The following is a 24,047-nucleotide window of genomic DNA, read 5'->3' as shown; positions in this document are numbered from 1 at the left end:
GGCTCCGGCTAGAGACCCATTGCACCCCTTGATGAATAGTTAAAACTGCTGTAGGGGCCTGCTGTATACTTTGTAGCACTGCAAGTCGGTATGAAATACAACTGTATCCATCTGATGTATTGTACAAGTACATTTCCAGATACGTGGCAGATATTACCCGAGTTATACCACTTCACAGAATTCGAAGATGTTGAAATACCTTTTCGGAATGTTTTTACTTCATATTTTACTATTTTGACTGATATGAAATAGATGGAATACCCCATACACAGTCTTTTTCTCGCATGCCCCAATTGTTATTACAACATTGATTCGTGCAGATTCTCCACACATGAAGCCTACATGTACATAATGGCAAAACTGTACACAATACATTGCAGTCTGAATGCAAATGAACATGAACAGGGCCACCACAAATTCTTGATCTTTTGGAGGGCTTTCCTGATTGGTTGAAGGGAGTGAAGCAGGGTGCTACATACACATAACTTTTTTTTCCCCACTTGCCCTGTCAGATAAGCAGAATTCAAATTGTTGCAGAATACCTTCCCAAACATGAATTTTACTTGCCCCCCTAAAAAAAGAAAAAAAAAGAAGTTCTAAGAAAAGATCATATCTAGACAATTACCTGTACACTGTATGTAAGTCAAGGGCTTGATGAAACACAATTATGAATTTATAAACAGTGCTCACTTGTTAATTCACACACTTCAGAGACATTCAAACACATTCAAACACTTTAAACACATTCAAGTAATTTACTTGGTTTTTCTGAGTGTTGGTGTTGCATTGCATTGGGGGTTCTTCACAAAAGTGTAGAAAAGTTGCTTAAATGATATTAAAGTACATTTCATCTCTAAATAGTCATCTTTTGACTTCTTTATTGTTGACTTCATTTCAAGGTGAAAAAGAAAAGTGGCTGCAGTAGTTTTTGCTCGCAAGCATTTTCCCCCGTTGTTCCAAAATGCATGCCTGACTTTGATTTTTAGCAGTATTTTTGAATAAGGTAAACAATATTGTAACCAACATTTCCTTGACAGAATTAGGAAAGTTTATGATACATTTGCTACTACATGATGTAGTGATATGATTTTAAGATGAATATCAATGCAGAATACACATTAGGATTACATTTTGCCAATTGTTATTGAATGTTTCCTGACAAACATGAGAAGAAAATGTCAATGAGAACTCTTTATCAGAATAGAAAAAAAACAACAAAGAAATCCAAATAAGAAGACGGAAACAGAGGGAGTTGTACAGTAGAAATGTATCATTACTATGGCATTAGCAATTACAATCCTTGTAGGTGTGATCGACTGTAGAGTACTAGAAGCATAGTGACTAATTGTGAACTGGAGATAGTATACCTGATACTTACAGTGTTGCAAAAATAAGCAGAAATTTGAGTGCACTGCATAGCATACATTATATTCCAGAGGTGCTTCCGCTTACATGTCATTGAATATGTAGCATCAATTTATAATCTGTTTTGATAATTACTTCAAGTTCAGAGGATCATAAACATTAATTATTGTTCATTACAAGCCGTATCGAAGGCCATCGTCAGTGCATACACTGTCACTGCGATCTTTCAATCTCACAATCACACTTGCATGAATCATTGTGACCTTTACCAGCCCAAGTCATCTTCTGCACAATTGACACAGTCAGCCTGTTTCCATGCAGCTCCATAGTTTCTGAATCATGTGGCAACCTGTCAAGTTTTTTGGAAGAGCATCAGAATTTTTTTGAGTAAATCATTCATATTACATTGACCAAATATATTTGTTGACCAATAAGAGGTCCTGCAGAATTAATATTTTTGCAGTCCCCCACCCCCCAAAAAAAACAAAAAACAAAAACAAAACACAAGCAAACAAACAAACAAAAATCAGAGCAGCTTCAAGTTGCCCCCCTCCAGTGAGTGGCCCAGGGTCCAATTTTTTTAAATGACAGATGTTAGCATAGCAATGCTTGCTAGAGAATGAGCAAATTGTGGTACTGGTATTAACAGTCGAGCAAGAAAAACGATTAATACTAGTACTTGGCATCGTAACAAGAACTGTTATTATACAGGTGTACAACATGGAACAACTTTTTAATAGAGAAGTTGATGTGGGGCCCAGGGTCCCATATTGTAACAGATGTAAGGATAGCAACTTCTTCTATAATAACAACTTCGAGTCGAATAGTAACTTACAGTAGCAACAGCCAATTAGGAAGCAAGATTATTGTCAATTTTGTGACGCTTGTCAGTGCAGCAGGAGCTGCTATCAAAGCAACTTTTTATGAGATCTGGGCCCTGTTAGTGACAGTGAAATTTCAGGGCAGCCTCAAGGTGCTCCTCCAGAGAGTGGTTAAAGGACAAGTTCACCTTCATAGACATGTTGGTTGAGTGAATGCAGCAATATTAGTAGAACACATCATTGAGAGTTTGAGGAAAGTGGGACGATCCCTTCAAAAGTTATGAATTCTTGAAGTTTCTGCTCAGTCACGACTGGATGAAAAGGCTGTATAGCTTGTGATGTCACATGTGTACAACTATATAAAGAAAGCATAAAGAAAATTCAGCATATTTCCATGTTTCTCGCATAACAAAAGAATGCTCGACTTCTCTCTTTCAGAAGGCGGGGGAATAATATTACCCTTAACATACGTCAGTAATAAGTCGAAGAAATGTGCACTTTATTCAAAAAGTAAAGTTTTGTAAAATTCTCTTTTTATTTTTCTTATAGGGAATATAGTTGTACGCATGTGACATCATACACTGTAGTAGTCTTCTGATCCAGCACTGACTGCACAAATACTTTAAAAATTCATAACTTTTGAACGGATTGTTTGATTTTCCTCAAATTTTCACTGATGTGTTCTACTACTATTGCTGCATTCTCTCAATCCTTATGTATATGAAGGTGGACTTGTCCTTTAAGGTGTTGCTCAGTAAATTTCAAGGCAGCCTCAAGGTGGCCTCAAAAGGGTGGCGCTGGTTGTGTCCATTGATTTTCAGGTCAGCCTCAAGGTGGTCCTCCAAACCCAGAGGTGTTGCCCCTTAAAATGTCAGAGTGGCCCCTAGGTGGCCTCCTAAAACTGACCTGGTGCTGTCTATGAGACAGTGTGTTTAAAACGAGTGTCTCTGTTGAGGAATCTTTTTAGACTTGCAGTGTAGGGCTATAACATTTAAAATATGATATGCTCACAAAAACAGTACTACATCTGTGTGTTGTATCTTACTAGATACAGAATCTCATTAGTCAGGACTCAGTCACATTGCAGTCTCACCACTTTTTGTATCAAGTTATGAAATTATCATGAATAAAGCAGTAAAGTCCTATTAAGAAATCTTATGGTTTTGTGTCCACGGTCACCAACAAGCTTTAAAACAATCATTCTGGTCCAGAGATTTTGCTTTGATGTACAAGCAAAGTACATTGTAGATATTCATTCTTTTCTAATTGTATTTAGCCCTAGGCAGATGATAATTTTGACACCCCCTCCCCTACATGCAATTGAGACAATTAAAAAGTAAGTTACAATGATGCACTGTACTCCCTAAAAGTTTTGATGGTTAAGTACAATTCCCAAGATGTTCATTCCCAAGAATACCAGGTACCTGCCATTCTGTGGTGCTGTTGACTGTAAATGGTGGTCAATGAATTATTCATTGTATTGATTGACGGCTCCATGCCGATTGTCCCTGTTCACACTTAAACAGAAGAACCAGATGTTTGCCTGACACACATCAGCGATCACACAAAATCCTTCCCAGCCATTGGAGAACACTAGAAGTGTGTACAATTGCAGGTTGAGCTTTCTTTTGTGCCTCTGTCTGTTTGCATAATCATCATGGTGCACTCTCCTGCAAGTATACAAAATTTGTGTTATCTTGAGGGGATGGTATAGTACCGGTGGAGATGAGGATTGGGCTTTTAACTTTTTGTGAGATAACCAAGAAGCCACTCATGAAATAGTACAGAGCATACCATTTAATTTTATTTGATGAAAATTGGTTTTGGAATGGCTGAGACATAACGTCTAAAAAGTAAACCAAAGCGATTGTAGTAAAAAGGTGGGTCCAACCTTTTATTACGATTGCTCTGTTTTGGATCTCAGCCATTTCAAATCCAATTTTCATCAAATAAATGGTGAATTTCTCTGAAAATTACCTGTTCTTTCATATTTCATAAGAGATTTCTTGTTATCTCACCAAAAAAAAAAAAAAAAATGTTAGAAACGTGAAAGTAGGACTTAACCAAAACTATATACGTGTACTGTCTAGCTTAGTATACATTTCACATCCATACTTCTTTCAGTCATGGTGTTCATTCTGTTTATGACAGTCTATGACTATACACTGTACATGTACCATTGGGGGGGGGGGGGGGGGGGGGGGGGGACGAGGTACATACATTGTAGCATGCAGAAATGCCAAGTTGCCCTGATTCTGCTGGAATCTCCCTCATCAGTTAAATCATGGGGGAAAAAACAAAAAACACTATTCATTTCTTTACATTGTATGTCCTGACAATAGAGCATGGAAAGTTGCCTAATTTGGGAATCAAACTTGCTTTAAAGGGACTGTACAGTACTGGTTGAGGCAGGGATTCATGTTTTGAACATTCCTAAGTGAGATAATGAAAAGCCTCTTATGAAATATGAAAGAGCATGTAATTTTAAGAAGGATTCAATGTTTATTTGATGAAAATTTGTTTTCAAATGGCTGAGATATCCAGAAAAGTGCTAATAATAAAAGGCGACATACCAGAACTTTATTAAGATATCTTTGTTTCACCTTGTTTTTGGATATATCTCAACCATTTCAAAACCGATTTTCATTGAATAAACTTTAAATATCCCTTAGAACTGAATGCTCTTTGACATCTCATAGAGTAGTTTCTGAATATCTCGCAAAACGTTACAAGCTATAGTGTAAATCTTCACCTCGACCAGATCTGTACACACCCTTTAAACATTTGTACATGTTGCCCATCAAGACGACATCTGAGACTCCCAAATAGCTGTTTGGAATCTTGATTTTGATGCATGAGGGTTAGCAGCCCTGTTAAATGTGTAGGAGTACCTGTATTTTTGTTTACCATCATCATTGCAGTGCTTGTAGGTAAAACTGCTCCTCTCTTGAACCTTATTGGTGATTTTGAGCACAAGTTTTGATTTCTTGTATTCTTTATGGCTCGTAAAACACATACGCTGGATTCTCAGAGTATGGCATTCATGGAGCAAAAACATTATACCTTGTACCTTTTGTTTCAGGGGTCTATTTGCTAAACTACATGTAAGCCAGAAGAAATTGTCAATTTTGTTGTACTTGTGAGTTGTTACCCTTCAAGTACATTTTTTTTTTTGGGGGGGGGGGGGGTGGTGGGGGTTGGCTATTAACTGTATAACTGAGGCACTACTGGCATCAGCTGAATTTCCCTTTGATCTTCACCAATGTACGTACATAAATCTCTATCAGCATGGACCAGAAATGTCACGTGATGGGCAATCGACCAATCGGATACATGTAGCTACATTCTAAATAGGTGTTGTATGTTTGTAGTCAACAGCTAATGTTAGGCTTTGCACATCCATCAAAAGGAGAAAATGTTATGTGATATTTGTGTACTTTCATGTATGTACTATTAAAGTGCTCAACTATGAGTAGGACTTGTCTGCAGCTCAAAGCTGCATCAAATTTGTGCAAACTCAAGGCACGTAAAACATTGCTAACTATTTAAATCCATTTTTTTAGAGTAGGTTTTGTCAGCTTTGCCATTTATTTTTCTATTCGTTTATGTATTTATTTATTTATTCATTTATTTATTCATTCATTCATTGATTTCCAGCAATAGGGTGGATAGCCCTTTCGGCACAGCTGATTTTCAAAGGGGTCCACTTGACATGTACAGTCATCTAAAATTCATTTAAAAACAACAGCGATAAATACGCATTAAAACTTATACACCATGGGTATGAAATCATTAAAAAAAAGTGACTTACGGTCGACAAATTAATATGATTCATCAAAATTATTTCAGTAGCAAAAGAAAAAAAATTATACACAAAATGACTTGCAGTCGACATGATGATACGTTAAAATAATTGCAGTAATAGAAATAATCAGACAAAAAGACGATAGAAATATACTCAGAGAACTCGACTTAACACAATTAAATACCTAACAACAACAACAAAAATGTGTTAGAGTTTGTGTGTGTGTAGATCTACACTGTACAATGTATATACAGTCATATGAGGAAGGGGATATCCAAAACCTAAACTTGGAACCGGTGACCAAATAATAGATAAAACAATACTTTATATAAAAACAGATATTGAGAATATAAATGAAATATATCAAATTACAACTTATGTGAAAAGTCTGAATCTCATTTTTCATCTTCTGACAAAAACAATGTATATCTTTCGTGTTCCGGGTGACCAATGTCCATGAATTAAATAAGCTTGAAATTACAAAACTTCTATAAGGTTTCATAAAATTTGTTTTAGGTTTACAGGAACCAAATGCCATAAAAAAAGCCATGGACTATATAAGAGCGCACATAGCCATTGCCTACATTGAATGCTACCAGCTTTAATTTCATAATGCAGCTTTTAATATTTTCTTTTTTTAAGCCAAAGCTTTGCTCCAGTTTTGCATCATACAAGTGCATCTTGGCACACAATTGATCCTGAAGTTCCTCTTCATAAGATCTTGTGTGCATAAATAAAAGTTAGACTAAATGCACCACCTACTTTACTGCTTGAAGCACTGAAGTGTGCCTGCAAACAGTATGGAGCTGGATTTAGATGTCATTGTAAATGTCAGGAAGCATTTTATAAGATGATCAGGGCGTTAGCCAGCAGTTCATGCAAGTCCTGAGCAAAGGACATGACCACAACCCCGTAAAGTTCACATGACCTCAGGGTTGTTCTTTTTTCTCACTTTTTTGTTTTGTTTTTAGTGGAACTCTTCTTGATGTTCAGTGGAGTGCAGTGCCCACATGTGAATTGATGGTGTAGGATTTTATTTCGTGAGCACTTCACTTAAAAAACTATCCTATTCTCCTCTCTATCCCTTCCAGAGAAGCAAGCATTTTTGCAGCGCTTCAGGATGTTGTCAAGCAAAATATCCAATTATAGTGTCAAGAAATCTGATGAGTAATAGTGCTGTCAGAGAAGACCCTGCCACAAATGGCTGAACATGACAAGAGAGGTAGCCTGCACTCTTAAATCAGGGATTAATCTTGATAAAAAAAGAGAGCAAAAAGAAGCAAAATGGGAGACGTTGGAATATCGCTCTCAGAACCATAATTTAAAAATACCATTGACATCCTCTATGTATTTTGCTTTCCTGTAGTATAGAAAGTGTTCCCGAGGGCTTTGTAGTCTTCTAGTGAATGGAAAATTGAGTATTGATTTTAAAAGTTAAGGAATACATCTAGTCTAATGTTATCCCAGGTATGTCCCTAGGGATAGCAAACATTTGAATTCAACATGTACTAGTACCTTGCACCCACCTTTTTCTTCACCTGTGAAATTAGTAACTCTAGTTTGGGTGGTGTGCAAGGACCCAAATAAAATGTATTCTGTAGTTGGCAGAAATATGAAAATTAGTGATCCACAGAGCAGCCTACAGTGTATAAATCTCTCTGCATACTGCATTGTAAAGACACTGATCCTCAGTCTGCTTCGCTATCACACAACATGGAGATGCCTGTTTTCAGTCAAAAACCTGAATTTAGGTCCTGATAATATCAAATTTCAGGCTTTATCATATAAAGGGTAGCTTCATACAAGTGTAATGTATTTCAAACCCCCTCTTTCTTTCTAACTGGCATCCCTGTGTGTAGCAGCATTAATTTGAATTGTAACCTGAACATGGCCAGTTTCACTCTGGATTGATAAGGGACATTCACATTGTTTAGTAACTAGTATTTCCATTAAGTATATATACACAATGTATATATGTATATATATTTATTTGGTTGGTTTTTTTTTTTTTTTTTTTGGGGGGGGGGGGGGGGGGGAGATTGATGACTATTAAAGTCTGCATTAGCTTCTGTCAAATTAATTCAGCTCTTGCCTCTGCTTGCCGTTCCTTTGCTCTGTCTGCCTGTTGACCAGGCACAGTAATCCCCAATTCTTACTCTGTCTAAATTTGTACTCGATGTTTGACCTACTAGGCTGTCTGCAGTAGGCTGCCTGTGTGAGAGTCAATCTAAGTGCATCTGGTGCATGCTAGTTTGATTGATAAAAAGGCCCATGTTCATTGGATGTGAACGTAGGCTGCCTGTGTGAGGGTACAAATGTGTGGCATGTGTGGCTTTGATGGCAGCAAGACACTCTTGCAAGCTTTGGCCCCTAACCGTGCCAAATGGCATGTAGTGAAAGGTCATTGGTGATATTAAAGTCTATAAATATTGTACATTGTGCCCGTGTCTACCTACATAGAGACAGTCCCTTCACTAAGATGAATTTCTGCCGTTATTATCAAAGTCAAATTTAGTGTTTTTAACGTAGTAATAAGTGTTGAACATCTTGCAGGAGTATGTACAATCGTGTAATTGGATGATTATTCTTGCGAAGGCAATCTTACAAATCTCTGTTGATTGTGTGAGAGGATACTTGTACACTAGGATTGCAGTAAACCTTGTCACATTTTATTTCTGTTTCAATGTTTACGTCTGTGAGATCTACCGCTACGTGTTTCTCATGGTTTATCACATTTCATGTGTATCACACATGTACACCATAGCTCACCATGATCACACCTACTAATCAACACATTTTAGCGTCCACTTGGAATTTGTGTGCATTGTGTGTGATGTAATTGGAAGGTGGGCCTTTGATTCAAGCTTGATACAGGATATACCTGTTTTCATCCATGTTGTTATTGCTGGATTTTGATGGAGAAATTTGCAAATTACTGTTGGGCCCCAAATTTAACAACAGGCGAAAATATTGCCATCTAATCTTCATTGCATAAAGTGGCAGAGTGAATGGACAGGCATTAGTGCAATGTTACAATAGCCTCGGTGTCAAATTGTGAAAACTACATCTCACAGAAATGTCTGTGACCTCATTCATAACAATATCTGTTTGTGAAAATAACAACTTTTACAGTTAACTGTATCAGAATTGCAAAGACCCATCTGTACTGTATGTGTACTTCCTCCATTTTCTTTCTTTTTTTTCTTTTTTTTTTTTTGCTTTAATGTTCCCGTTTTTATATTGTGGAATGGCAGTGAGATTTCTTGTACTTTGTAGAATTGTTTGTTGTATGACATAATTCAGTGCCTAACTTTCAGTCTTCCATGCTCTTCATGATCAACTCTTTTCTATCCTGTTTATCCTTCTTCAAAGTGTATAATGGCCACACAAGCTTCATGAATGATATCCATCCATAGTCAAGCTCCTTTTACTCTGAGCCACCTCACACTGTAATTTCTTCTGTCGGGTGAAGCTCAACTAACAAAGGTACGTTTTGTTGGCTTGCACCTAGTCCACACTGAATCATTAGCTTAGGCATCCCCTTTGTAGTTGTACAAGATTCCTCTTCTTGTCTGTTCACTTTCTGCCATTGTTTTCCCTGCATCTTTTCCTCATCATTCTGACTGTGCATTGTTATGCATTGTTGCCATTCAACATAATTCATTCGAGGTGTTTTTACCTTGTATATAACATCGCTTTGCTGCAGACTCCACGTCTCCAGGCAGAATTTTGTGTATGGAGGTCATTAACATTCCCACCCATCAATCTTGGACCATTCATTTTCTAAAACACATTTCATGCATTACATAATTACATGTAGTTCTAACAGTCATGTCATGATATCTCCTCATCATTGCTTCTATGTATATTTGCAATGTGGACTGCTTACAATGCACACATGCTGACTTCAAACTGAACGTTGTTCTTTGCCACTTTCAATATGTACATGTACTTTTCCCTTTCTGTAAGCTGTTGGGTTGATGGCATTTCAAAGTTTTCATTTTGTCAGTCAGAGATTCTTGCACACAGATTCTCCACATGCCCATATCATGAATGTAAACAGAGTATTACATTGTGTATTTATTATTTACAGCTACATGTGTACATTATAGGAAGTGTCTGAAGTGAATAACAGTTTTTATCCTGTTTTCTCATTGCAGTGTATTATGGCAACACAGAGCTTTGTGAATGACATGCAGACTATATCCAGTCAGGCGCAACAGCAACAGACCTCGCAGACGACAATCATTGCAACACAGCCCGTCACCGCCCACTCCATCCAGCCCGCTTCACACACCATTCAGTCCGGAGGCCAGCAGTTTCTGCAAGTAGCAAGTTAGTCACTTCTTCTGTGTCATTTGCTACACTGCAAGTGTGCCCGTAACAGCATGCTGTATTAACAGCATGCTGTATTGGTTGCAGCATTGGTTTGAGAGCTGTATCAGCTTTAATCAGGATAGTGAAAGTGAAATACTGAAACATGCCTTGTAATTCTAAGAGTGCTTGAATTTGAGGAAGTTGATTAGCACTACTTGCCCGCAATATATGCTAATTATGGGCTGATTTATTCAATACATTTTGTTCTGGACCACAGAATTCTTTAATGAAGCAGGCATTCTGAAGCTCCTTGTGAAATGCAGGTCAAATCCATTGGCTTTAAGATTATGAAACAAAGGAGTCAGCTAATAGCCTTCTCAGTTAAAAAAAAACAAAGAAGGCACTGGTATATTGATTGCCTCCTCTGCCTGCTACAGAGTGTCATTTGGTTGAGCCAGTGGCTATTGATCATTGAAACTTATTTCATACAAGGCAGATCAAGTCAATGGCTTTGAAATGTCACACTGCCAGTAAATATGAGCAATGAAGAGTTCTTGTGCTCCCCTCAAATGTCCTTGTCTAATGTGGGCTTAATGTGCTTGATATACCTCTTTATGTGCTTTTTGCTCTCTGAAAATATAATATTTGAATGTGGTAAATATTTCCTATTAAAAGACACAGAGCAAACACGTGGAAATATTTGTAGACCATGTGAAATACATACATTTCACAGACAAAGGAAATTAGAGCAGCACTTTCCACAGCAAATTCCAGAATGTTAATGATTTCTTTCTATTGTTAATCTGATTCTTGGGAGTAAGTTCTGTAGAGACCAGGAACCAATATCTCTATAGAAGAATTATTGCAGTGCTACCTTTAAACTCCAAGCAGTCACACACAAATGTTCTCTTGTAATTGCCTCTTCCATACCATCCTTTTGCCTCCCATCCCTTTTTGACTGGCAGAGGTGATGGACACGCCCAGTTCCGGTACCACCGTGACCCTGCAGACTACCCCTGCAGGCCAGCTGCAGCGGGCTGCTCAGCCCACCATTTATCAAGGACAAGTGCAGTACGTACAGGGACCAGACCATCGACACTCAAGTCCCATCTATGCTAACGGCGCTATGTGAGCTCATTCAGAAAGATCAATTATAGTCGTGTGATGAATCTTGTCTGCACTGGTTTTTCCATTTACTTTTTTTTTCTTCTGACATTTTCTGTTTTTATTCTTTTAACTGTTTCTACTTGAGCAATGCTTAGAATGATATGTGTGAATCTGACACTCTTGTTTTCATTTCTGACAATTTTGTTCTTATCTATCTTTTGCCTTGCAATGCAGTGCACTTATAATTTTGACTTTCCTGGAGCCAAACTTTTCTGTTTGTCATAACTCACATGACTCTCAAGGTTGAATCTTTAAATGAGCTCATAAAGTGATTTTTCTCAAAGTTACCCCCCCCCCCCACCACCCCTGTAAAGTTACAACCCTTAGACATGAGCAATGTGAACACCATTTTGTACTTGAGCAAAGCACCACTTTGATTAAAGCCGATGCAATATCTCCTCTGGGATACAAAATATTTTTATTTAAGCCATTACAGAACAATGATCATTGGCTTCAAATTGTAGTTAATTAACCCGTTGAGGACGAGTCCCGAGTATACTCGGGCAGGGGTCTGTGGGAAATGCGTGTATAGCAAAATCAGCCTGTCCTCAATGAGTTTAATGAGTCAAAATAGGGAATTTGTACAGACTAAAAGAGACTTGAAAAAATCAGTTTGTATCTATAGCAAAGATAGCAGTGAATACAAGAAATATAAACCAGATAGTATACTAGTACTCTTCCCTAAAGCTGCATGCTTGCTTCTAATGGTGTCCACTTAGCTCATGTACCAGGGTGCTATACTTAGTAGACATACTGATTTTGCTCTGATGTAAAAAGGTTTAACTTTATGTTTTGGTAGTTTCGTTATATATTTCAAGCTAATGCTGGTTTCCATCCAAATCACATTCTGCTCCCATTCACTCAAATAAAAAAGAAAAAGAAAAGGCCAAATTTTCATGTATTCATCGATTTCACCTCTAAATTTATTTAATCTCTGAATAATGTACAAGTTTGAACTATTCATGGGAATCAAGGAAGTTTAACATTGGAAGTGTAACTCACTGAAGATAACATTGATAAAGAGCTGTTCCACGTGCCAGGACACACATGCATGTGTTGTTATTGTACATTAACCCGCATGATTCTGTCTTGTATTAGTGGAATGTATGTTTTGCATATCAGTGCAGTTCAGTATTTGGAAATTATACTCTCTATCTGTCGCATGACTATTGTCACAACGTCCTCTTCGCATGACAACACAAACATTGTTACTTGACACCCACACTGAGATACAATTTATGTAATGACTTCATTCACTGTGCAGTGAGTGCATTGAAACACTGGTCTCATCTCTTCATTCACTATTCTTTGGGCCAACATGTATCACGACAAATGGTAAAGTGTCCCTATCAAAGCAGATCGTATGGGTTACTAGTCTCCCCTTTAATACAAGTTTGTACACCTCACATTAGAAGTACATCTTAGCGGAAGAAAGAAGTATGTCAGGCTCATACATGAATTGCGGACAAGCAACAACCAGTGACATTGACCAAATTATGCTCAACAAGGGCAGTAACATAGGCAGCAATTGAAATTGAAGTTACCTGCAAAAAAATTGATAACACATATAAATAGTGGGTTTCACTCAGTTTCTCAGTTTCGTTCAAAAGATTAGCCAGCAAGTGTTCTCCAGATTAGTCAGCAAGTGTTATCTATGATGTTTACAAAGTTGTGGATTGCATACTACAGAAGAAAATACCCTTCAGCTTTGGGAAGAGCAGGTGAAAGCTGCAAAATGTTTAACTAGGCATTTAATCAGTGAAACTTTTGTCAAAGTTGATGAATCATAACCAAAGTCTGAGTGCTGGAATTTTTGGCAAAGAGTCAAAATGTGCAGCCTTGCAAAGGAAGCTCAAAGTAAATTGATCAGTCATCACTGCATTGGATTTTGAAGCTGTACTTTCATATTTTGATATGTTCATCACAGTTGTAGTATATTCCTGCTCGTACACCAGCATGGAAACTATTTTCTTCTCTCACATATACCATACAGTGTGTGCATATTCATGCAAAGTGAAAAGCTAGAAAGAATACTGATTTACTGTTCAAGATGTCGTATAAAAAGAGTCCCATAAGAGTGCTGCATTCCACATGTGAAAATGTTTTTAATCATGGCACATTTGCTGCAAATGTTTGCTGAGTGACTACTTGGGTTCAGCTCAAAGAGATTTTCCCCAGTGACTGCTAGAGTGCGGACTCTTCATAGGCCCTGTACTATTGTTTTGTGAGTGCAAGGGGAGCACTGGATGGCGATGGCGGTGGGCTCACCCCTCATGCTAACACGCAAGTAAACGAGCAATGGAGGAGCAGCCAAATCACAAGGGCGCACTCGCATAAAAGCTCAAAAGCTCGCGTAATACGTGCTGTATAAATGTTACTGTAGTACGCAAAGTCCGCCATTACTAAGTGGGTACAATGGCAGCCCCCATGGAATCACTGACACCATTGTAGAGTCCGCCCTCTAGTGGTGGGGAGGAGAAAAATCTCTTTGGTTCAGCTAAATTTGGATTGATAGTATTCTCATTCCCCTCCTATTCACATTCCATCTGTATGATCATCTGATTACTATGCCATGCCGCAACAGCCTTTGAGCCTCATCTGCATTGTGGAATGACACATTTTATATGTCATCATTAATACATGTGTCTGCATACTTAGCTTGTGATATTAACGAGACTAGTACTAACACCTATTTGAAAATCCATGCAGTGTTTTACAAAGGCACCCAGACATAATTTGAAGTTAATCCACACAAGAAATTATGGCATGATTGCAATGTCCTATAAAAGGGACTCCCTGATGAAAGTGAATAATCTTTCTTTTTTTTCTTTCTTTTCTTTTGGTCTGCAAATTGTTCCTTGATAATGACTATAGCCACATTATCTGTAACTTTCATGGAACTTCTTTGATATCCATTTTGTGTGATCTCTTTTATTTTTTGTGATGATAGAAGACAAAAAAACGACAACAAGCTGTATGATAAAACAACATAGAAATAACACTTGCAAAATAGAGCACCGAGGTTGTTAAATGAACGTTGCATACAGAATTACTACAGTAAATTGCTATTTGAAAACTTGTCATCTGCAATTTGAACTGACATGCATGCCAAGTTCAACTTTAGTGATAATACTACCTCCCCACCCGTTATTACACACACACACACACTTTTTTGGAATGGAAAATGTATTACGTACATATAAAGCACCTTTTTTTTTTTTCTTTTTGGGAATGGAGTATGTATTGCATACATATAAGGCTTGCTTTCTAGTTGCTTGTACATTGTTTTTACCATTTTTGCAGAAATATGGTCTCGTGTATCCATCAAATTTAAAAAATGTGAAATTGGATGGAAAATCATTTATCATTACTTTGATTTTTAGAGTAAGTCTCCCTCAGTTTTATTAGATTTTGATGTTGTCCTCTTAAGCAATACTGCATGGAAGAGACTTGTTTTAGTCTTCATGTTACATGTACTTATTTACAGTTTGTTTGCAGTATGCTATGTATAAACCTGGCCTTGGATGATAGACAAGACAATATGGCCTGCCATAAATGCTGTATGAATTTACTGTAGATATACTATGTGTGTGCGTCCTGGCAGAGTTGCTTCCCTATCAAGTATTTATTATTTCCCTGTATATTATTCCCCTAGCTCATATCATTAGTCAGAATGAGTGTGGCAATTTGTTTGTTAGCTTAGAAGTTTGTTTGAGAATATGATACCGTATGCTGTAGATAAATCGCATGGGTGGAGTCCCCAGTAGTTAATCCAAGACTGTTTGTGCCCTGTATCCTACAGAAGAGTGCAGAGAATACTGAAGGAATATATTGTACCCATTAGATCTTGCCAAACTAACATGACTAATCCTGTGTGTCTTTCCTCCAAACATTTATACACCTTCCTTCCTACGCTGCGTTCCCATCGCTTCATCCTCACCTTGCTGTTTTGTATCCTCTTGTGTGCTGTCATCTCATCACCACGTGGGGGCGCTGTCTCTATTTAAACAAAATCCGTGTGTGGTGTGCTGTGTCAAATCACCATACAACAACTACTCAACCACCACTACCATCCGAAATCTTTAAAAAATACCACCTACTACCAAAAAAAAAAAAAAAATCAACAACGATTGATGAAACAGGACCAACCCCTATCCTTACAGTGAAGGAACAACGATGTACACGCAAGCGACACCGGTTGCGAGCTACTTTGCATCGGGGCAGGGCACTGGCTCCTCGACAGCCAACCTTCAAACGCTGGGCACTCAGAACACCATCACTGGAGTAATGGGTGGTTCCATTGTTCCTGGAGGGGTTCTTGGGGGATCAGTGCTTCAAGGGGCGTCACAGCTGATTGCCCAGCCAGGGAGAACATACCTAGTGCAGGGCCACAGCATAGATGGTGATGGACACCCCATTACACACACCACCAGGGCGTCGCCAGCAACAGTGAGTTTTGACCTTGACAAGGAACACCATTTTCAAAAAGTTTTACTTTCAGAAATTAAAAAACATCAGAACATAATTTCACCACTCTGTAGATACAGTATCTCCATACATCTATAAATGTTCAGGGTGCTACACAGCTTTATTTTACCACTTGCCCGGTCAGGGAAGCAGATTTTCAAATTTGCTGCAAAACACTTGCCTGAACATTAATTTTACTTGTCTGAAAAGAGAAATCAAAGCATAAGGAAATAAAATAGAAAATCATGTGTTAGTAAAGGGCTTGATGAAACACAGTCATGTGGATAAACAGCATGCGTTGATTCACACGCTTAAACACAAGTATGGAGTAACAAACTTGGTCCGATCAAGTATTGCAGTTGCATTGCATTGGGGCTTCTTCATGTAAGTGCTGGAAAGTTGCTGAAATGAAATGTAAAGTATGTTGCATCACTAAACAGCCATTATCTTTGGGCTTCTATATGGTTGACTTTATGGGCTTGTTGGGGGGGGGGGGGGGGAAGGATAAGTGAAAAAGGTGGCTTAAAAACTTTTTGCTTGCCTAATTTGGCAAGCATTTGTTCTCGTCGTTCAAAAATACTTGCCCAAATTTGATTTTTACTTGCCCAGGGCAATCTGACAAGTGCTTATGTAGCACCCTGCTGTTGAGAATAAAATGCATAGTGTGCCATCATGTGCTTGTATAAGTCAGCAGAGAAACTATAATTCATCATTAGACTGCAGGGTAAAGATAGGGGGTTTGGTCGATCATGATGGGTTTAACATCAGGAGTGTATGAGACTTGCTCTACATTGATATTCCTTCCTAGTTTGTATAACTGTTGGATGTTGGCTGAACAATGTATGCTAGCCTTTGTCTGTATCCCTGTATCACTGGTTCAACAGGTACAGTGGTTGCTGGATAACTATGAGACTGCGGAGGGGGTGAGTCTGCCACGCAGCACGCTCTACAATCACTACCTGAGGCATTGTCAGGAGCACAAGCTTGACCCCGTCAATGCTGCCTCTTTCGGCAAGCTCATCAGATCAGTCTTCCTAGGGCTCCGGACAAGAAGATTGGGCACAAGGTACGTGTTCTATTTGAAGAGTTTGTTTGCAAAAACCGATAAGTCCATTTTTGAAGATATTGAAGTACGGTCTCTGTCATAAAGTACAAAATAATACCTTTTAAATGATATATTGGTCACTACATATAAACGTACATTTTTGAAGTTATGGTCAAAAGAAGCAAAAATTTTCTTATTATTCTCTTTATTTTTCTTGACCTTTAATCGCGAATATATCCATTTGGCAAATATGGACTTATCGGTTTTTGCGAACAAACTCTTCATTTCTAGCAGTTTTGTCTCTGCTTTGTGGTGTGTGGAAATGAGGAATTTGTGTGTAATGTACCTGTAAAATAATAACAAACTGTCTCATTCTTAAAGTTGAGAGCATTTGTTGGGTACATTATTGTCTCATGCAGTTAGACTAATTCTTGCAATGTTTGAGGTCAGCTGCAGACTAGATGGTTGCAAAAAAAGAAGAAAAAAAAGTAAATCATGGAATTCTTCATGAAAGTGATTGCCCTAGTTTCCAAGCTTTCTGTAAGCCATGCTTCAATTTTATCCATAAAAAATGATTTCTCGGATGGAATGCACATAATCATATCCATGCATATTTAAAGTGTCTTACAGTCACTTAAGTGAAAATGTTAAGGTACTCCTTTTGTATTACAGTCTCATGTCCATATGCTGCTATGACAATTTTATTGAATAAATCATAATCTGGCACCATTGTGGGCCATGTTCTGAAAAAGTCTGGGAAGCGTGCCCCATACAGGAGAGTTACTGTAGTGACGAGCGCATACAGTGTTGCTAACTGGTTAAATAGCAAGAAAGAAAAAAAAAAGATATGTGTACAGAGGAATACAAAAAATCCCAGTTTTAAATAAGTTACTCAACCACTCAAATTGGATATTTAGTGTATTTTGTGGCAAATTGTATGCTTCTACTCAATGACCTATGACCCTGATTATTAGAATGCTCAATGCATTGAAAGTATGTGTAATAGTGCAACATTTACATATGATTCTTTACAGAGGGAACTCCAAGTACCATTACTATGGGATTCGCATCAAGAGCACATCCTCCCTAAATCAGTTCCAAGATGACGGTGGGCATGCTGCCATGAGACAACAGCCTGTCAACTCTGCAAAGAGGTGATGATTGCTTGCCTGCGACCTTGCAATATGGAAAAAATTATTATGAAATATGAACAAGCTGTAGTGCCCATGCATACACAAGGTGTAGTTTGCAACAATTCCAAAGTATCAGAACAGAAATCATATAATGGTTTCTGTTTGTGAGCAAGAAGTAAATGCTTCAGAGTTTTAGACATGGCAAAAAAAAAAGAAGGAAATTTTTATTGAAAGAAGTTGTATCATAAATGAAATGGCAAATTGATCTTTTCTCCATATTGTTCCGTATGTTTGCCAAATTTGAAAATGATATGGCCTGAGGAGTTCACATATTGTTCAGTATTTTTTTTTTACCCCAGTATTTATATATTTTGTGGTTGAATATATTTTTGTACTCATAAATGGATCAAGTAAGCAGATATCAGCTCCTGGCAAGTCACCAAATCTTGTGAATGGAATATTTTCCAGCATGTGCATTTCATGTGCACCGATTGATGATGAAGAAGATTCACTGTAATCAAACAAAGGCAGGAAAATGGCGAGTTTTCAATGTATATTTACAGTATACATGTTGTGAAAGGAGACATATTTTGCTATCTGTACATGAATGAAAGTATGTGGGACTACTAACTCCTCCAGATTCAAGCCATCCCCCATGGGTGCCAAGCCGGAAGATGGCGCCAATGCAGGGGCGGGTAACGCAGGTGACCACCCCCAGAGCCAGACGCAGCAACACCAACAGTTCCTTGGAGATTCTACTACAGTGCTGCCGGAATTCAAGGAACTCATCGTGGCCACTGACATGCTGCCGGAGGGCATCGAACCAGACGACATCGACATCTTTCAGTCATTATATCGGGAACATTGTGAGGTAGGTGGAGGATACAGTGTGATAGATACAGTGCACTCCTGTTATAACTAACATGGTTATAACGAAATTCTGGTTACAACAAAGTAAAAATCTAGGCAGCAACATTAACCACTCTATGTATTTCTATTGTTTATTTGTTCGGTTATAACGAAATTTCGATATAACGAAAGAAAATTGCCGGTCCTGAGGACTTCGTTATAACGGGAGTCTACTGAATAAGCAACATTTGCATTGAGTTGTGCTTATGCATCATAGTATTCATCATAGAGATAGATGTAATAGCACATGTTTGAATAAATTTGAGCCACACAGAGGGGTATTATGATATCCCAGGCATCATAAATGACCACAATCTTTCAGGGTACATGGGTAGCAAGATTGTCTTACAAGGTTTGTGTAGAGTTACTTAAAATGAAAAATGCACTTTTTCAGAAAGCTGCAATGTCAGACACAATCACACTATGCAAATAGGATGAGAGAATGATGTCATCACCTGGTAAAACTCCCAGTCACTGGCTCACAGGTCTTGGGAGAGATTTTAGCCACAGCTGTCAACCCGTCTTTCTTTCTTCTCTGCTACGGCATACTTGTGATAATACCCAACAGCTTCATATCTCTGCTAAATTTGAGAACTTTGTATAACAAGGTCTGTGGATTTAGTCAGCCATGTGCTTTTCAGCTGACAATGTTATAGCTAAGTGAAGAGACTGTACCTACAGTACACGCCGACTATGGTACACTCACTGGTATCTTTTTGTCTCTGCCCTGCCATTTCTTGCAGTCGATACTGGATGTGGTGGTGAATCTGCAGTTTCCACTGATCGAGCAACTCTGGCAGACATTTTGGAGATGTCCTCCGCCGGACACAGCACTGTAAGTCTTGTGAAAAGAGTTTTTGATGTCACCACATGATAGTCCCAATAAAGGACTGTTTGTTTTCTATTTGGGTAGCTTGACCAAAGTTCTAGGGACTGATCAGCTGAACAGGAGGGCAACCTTTCAGAGCAAATTGATTGCTTTATCGTCTAATTACCTCACCAAGTGTTTCAGTGCCGTAGTATTGTGTTCTCATTTTGCGAAATAAAATATGGTCTACTTGCAGTTAAGATATTGTGAATACAATGTATAAAGATATTTTGACAATTAAATTTGAAAAAGATCAATGCAGAACAGTTACAAAGAAAACAAAATACCCTACTCTTGAAGTATTAACTTGTGATAAAATAGAGCTCCACCTCACTAATCTGGTGTGGTAAATGAGATGACAAGATTATGATACCTACAACCATATAGCCATATGAGAACTGAATGTAAAATACATCATACATTAACAGAGTGCCGTGAAATGACACAGTGGAACCATGATGGAGTACTTTTTAATGAATATTGTTACTTCATATTCTCACGATGATATTTTCAAAACCTTTTGCTGTGTCTCTGAAGAGAAAATGACTGCATATTTAGCATAAGTTCGATATTCTAAAGTTCTGAGTGCTGTAGACTGTGAAAGTCTGACGTAATCATCTCTCTGACAGAAATTAATTTGTGACCGTGCACCTCAAAACGAACATAAAGTCGCACACACTGATTTTGCGTGAGGACTGAAAATAAGTGAAATGGGTCAACCTAGCCGAACTTGACTTTTTCATATTTTCTGAAAGAGCGGGTCTTCTTTTACATTATGCTAAAATTTGGTATCATAAAATGGGCAGGAAAGTGTGTTTTTTTAGCAGTTTATCTCGAACATTTTTGGTAGAATAGTGTGATTAGGTGTGTCTTTAGAATCCCTTTCACTTCTGAAAAACCTTGTCCACACTCTTCACTTTCAACTCTAATAACTTTTGAAAGGATAGTGCTACCGCTTTGAAAGTTGGCATTAATTATGGGCAGAATGTGTTAATGAGGCATGCATAATTTCACTTTAATCTGATAATCCCTTCATTGTTGTTACTCTGGTGATTTACTTCCTGTTTTTTTTGTCCCATTCATCGCACAGCCAGCAAGGTTTGGTAAAGATTAAGTGCTTGAATAGACACTGTACTTCAGAGCCTCTTCTCAGTTCACACTTTTCCTGAGTTTGTGCTTTCTTTCCAATATTTAGATAGGTTACGAGAGTTCATTTGATTTGAGTTATACATCATTTTAAAACTTAAATTCTGCTCTTTCAGAATATGGTCTGAACTAAAAATTTATGTCTGGCGACTTTTTGTTTGTTTTGAGGTGCAGGGTCACATTTCTTCATTGCCTGGGAAACATACTCTCATGGCGAGAGCTTACCCAAAGGGAAATTTATGTCCATGTTCAAGCATACTTGAATGATGGAAGGTAAGGTGAAATACAGAGGATAGTGATATGAGACAAAAAAGTTAGGAATTGACTGACACAAAGCAGAAACATTAGCCAACATGACTGGAGTCTCGCTCTGTGAAGATGTCACTTTAATGGTGTTTGCTGAAATTGGGTTGTACATTAGTGAGTCATCTGTAATAGTCGCAGTCTTCACTCATTTTGCAATGCGGGGGGCCTTTTGCATAAAAGCTGCAATCAAATGTATTTCAGAAAATCAAACATAAGTCAGGTATCAGCCAATCAGAATTGAGTATTTAGAGACTTTTGTCTGATTTTCTGACCTGAGTTTGATCTCAACTTTCATGCAGTAGGGCTCAGGTTTGAAAATATGTTATTGTGCTGATAAGTTCTTTCCAATTGTATATTTGACTTCACTTACTGTATACGCCGAATATTTCGCGAGATTTTTATTTTCGCAAATTTCGCGAGTCAGGTGCTATTCGCGAAATTAAAGACGCACGAAAATATTGACTCTGATCGCGATGTGAATGTGACGTGCGCATGCATATTTCTCTGTTCAGTATAGGACTCCATGATGGCAAATTTGACCACTCGCGAAATTATCGCGGATTCCCGATTCGCGAAATTTTAGACTCGCGAAATATATGGCGTATACAGTACCCTGTGTATATGACTTTATATGTTTTAAATCAACCCTGATTTCAGAGATGAGGAGCAGGAGAAGCAGCTGTCAAAGGAGAAACTCTTTCAGCTCTGTAAGCTGCTGCCGATCCAGACATACATCAAACACTATGATCACATTCTTTACCAGGGGCTTGTCGAGGTTCTGATTCCAGATGTCCTCAGACCCATCCCCAGTGAGTATCCCACTCCAACCTAGCTAGCCATCACAGAGCTCGTCTTACATCAGCTGGTATGGGGCCTATCAGTTAATAGCAGTATAAGTTTCATTTTGTTTTCTCATCTGGTGTTGATGCATGGACTAGCAATGGAATTAAATCAATTATATAATGTTGCTTCTGCATACTGTCTTTTTTAAAGAAGAAGGAAGAGTGTGTTTAACTATTTTCCATTGTTCGGAGATTATTTTGCTTGTGGATATGAGATGATCCACATTTAGGGAATTTCTATCTCAAACAAGTCGTGATATTCTGTACACTATAACCCCATCTTTAAAACCACAACGACTAAAGACCACACTATTTCTCGTCCGTATACGAGGTGACCACCACTTCCTTGCTCCTTACAGATCAAAATGTCAGCACATAGGCTACAGTCTCTTTGGTAGCACTCAAGAAGAATAGTAGAGCGAGACTATGGATATTGAAATTTGACCATGCAGAAGTCAAACTACAGGTGATCCCCATTATAAAGTCCTCACAGTTTCCTTTTGTTATCAAAATTTCATTATAGGCAAACAGTAAAGTATGTAAAGATATATATATAGATGACAATTCTGCCACCTGAATTTGTACTTTGTTGTAACGACAATTCCGTGATAACCATGTTCCTTATAACGGGAGTGCACTGTATCACTAACATGATATTATAAGTCCAGGTAAAATGTGTAAGTCTGTCATCATTTTTTTGCAGGTGCCTTGACACAAGCTATCAGGAATTTTGCCAAGAGCCTTGAGAGCTGGCTGAGGAACAGCATGCACAACACCCCACAAGAGATGCTGAATTTAAAGGTCAGAGGTCATGATTGAGCTACTCAGTTTACACCCATTTGATGGTTTATCTGTAGGAGAAACATGATTTGCATTCCACCTCCTCAAATCGGAACATTGCAAGTAATCACTTTACCACAAGAGATGACAAATTAAGTGCAGGTTATGCATTTGCCTCCTTGCATGAGTGGACTGTAATCTGAATTATCTTTACACACAGATTTTGTTCTGCATCGACTATAATCAGATTTTGATTTCATGGAATTTGCTCCTTTCCTACTAGTAGAGCTAAATATAAATTGTTATTCACACTTTACATTTAAAAGGGTACTGCCTTTCCCTTAACTTTTCTGGAGTTAGTGCTTGTGTAGTTCTCACCTAACTTTTGGCTATTGTGTCTGTTTTTGTATAGAAATTCATTCTTATGTGCTTATTTCTTGAAAGTGCTTATTTTTGGCAGTAAGCATAAATTTAGGTAAATTCAAAATGTTTTTGTCCAGCGTAGGTAAGGTATTTTGTAGATATTTGTTCGTGATTTGACACAACTCATAAAGGGTCTGATCTTTGTCTGTAAAAAAGTATTTCTTTGATCAATAAAACAGGTTGGAGCTGTGACAGCGTTTGCCCAAACCCTTCGACGCTACACCTCCCTCAACCACTTGGCACAGGCCGCCAGGGCTGTCCTACAAAACACATCACAGATCAATCAGATGCTGAGTGATCTCAACAGGGTAGACTTTGCAAATGTGCAGGTACGTTACCATGGAAACTTGGGGATTCTTTCGGTCTGTTGGAAGCCAAGTGTATCGCTATCTGTGTATCACACATTTTTATAGCTACACGTTTGTATGTGGAAGCTATCAAAGCTATAGAATCAAAGCTACAGAATTTTTCCAGTTGTGCTGGAACCCTGTTGAGTTATTTCACAGAACCACTTGACAGCACACACTTGCCAAATAATCTAGGTAAAGATATGTATGCTTGCTTGCAAATTTTGTGTGTATGTCTGTGCATTTTAGGGAGAGTCCTGGAACACTGGTTCAATGCAGCTTGAAATTGTAGCATATGCGCAAAAC

General features: G+C 38.2%; 1 protein-coding gene across 1 annotated transcript in view; it reads left to right on the top strand.

Moving 5' to 3' along the window:
- LOC139741515 (DNA-binding protein RFX2-like) overlaps window positions 1-24,047 on the top strand; it is a 29,693-nt gene that overhangs the window by 3,071 nt on the left and 2,575 nt on the right. The window contains exons 2-12 of the mRNA XM_071652098.1: window positions 9,364-9,477; window positions 10,152-10,326; window positions 11,271-11,436; window positions 15,639-15,924; window positions 16,827-17,008; window positions 18,022-18,141; window positions 18,760-18,991; window positions 19,773-19,864; window positions 22,007-22,158; window positions 22,895-22,992; window positions 23,574-23,723. Of these exons, the coding sequence (XP_071508199.1) occupies window positions 10,158-10,326; window positions 11,271-11,436; window positions 15,639-15,924; window positions 16,827-17,008; window positions 18,022-18,141; window positions 18,760-18,991; window positions 19,773-19,864; window positions 22,007-22,158; window positions 22,895-22,992; window positions 23,574-23,723 (1,647 nt within the window). The 5' untranslated portion in view covers window positions 9,364-9,477; window positions 10,152-10,157. The remainder of the gene's footprint in view (window positions 1-9,363; window positions 9,478-10,151; window positions 10,327-11,270; window positions 11,437-15,638; window positions 15,925-16,826; window positions 17,009-18,021; window positions 18,142-18,759; window positions 18,992-19,772; window positions 19,865-22,006; window positions 22,159-22,894; window positions 22,993-23,573; window positions 23,724-24,047) is intronic.

The sequence above is a fragment of the Diadema antillarum genome, unplaced genomic scaffold (assembly GCF_040938485.1).
Source record: "Diadema antillarum isolate AM-2024a unplaced genomic scaffold, OU_Dant_1.0 seq00000932_RagTag, whole genome shotgun sequence".
Classification (NCBI taxonomy): Eukaryota; Metazoa; Echinodermata; class Echinoidea; order Diadematoida; family Diadematidae; genus Diadema; species Diadema antillarum.
The sequence above is the reverse complement of the archived record's forward strand: the minus strand, read 5'-3'. Positions and strand labels throughout refer to the sequence as shown.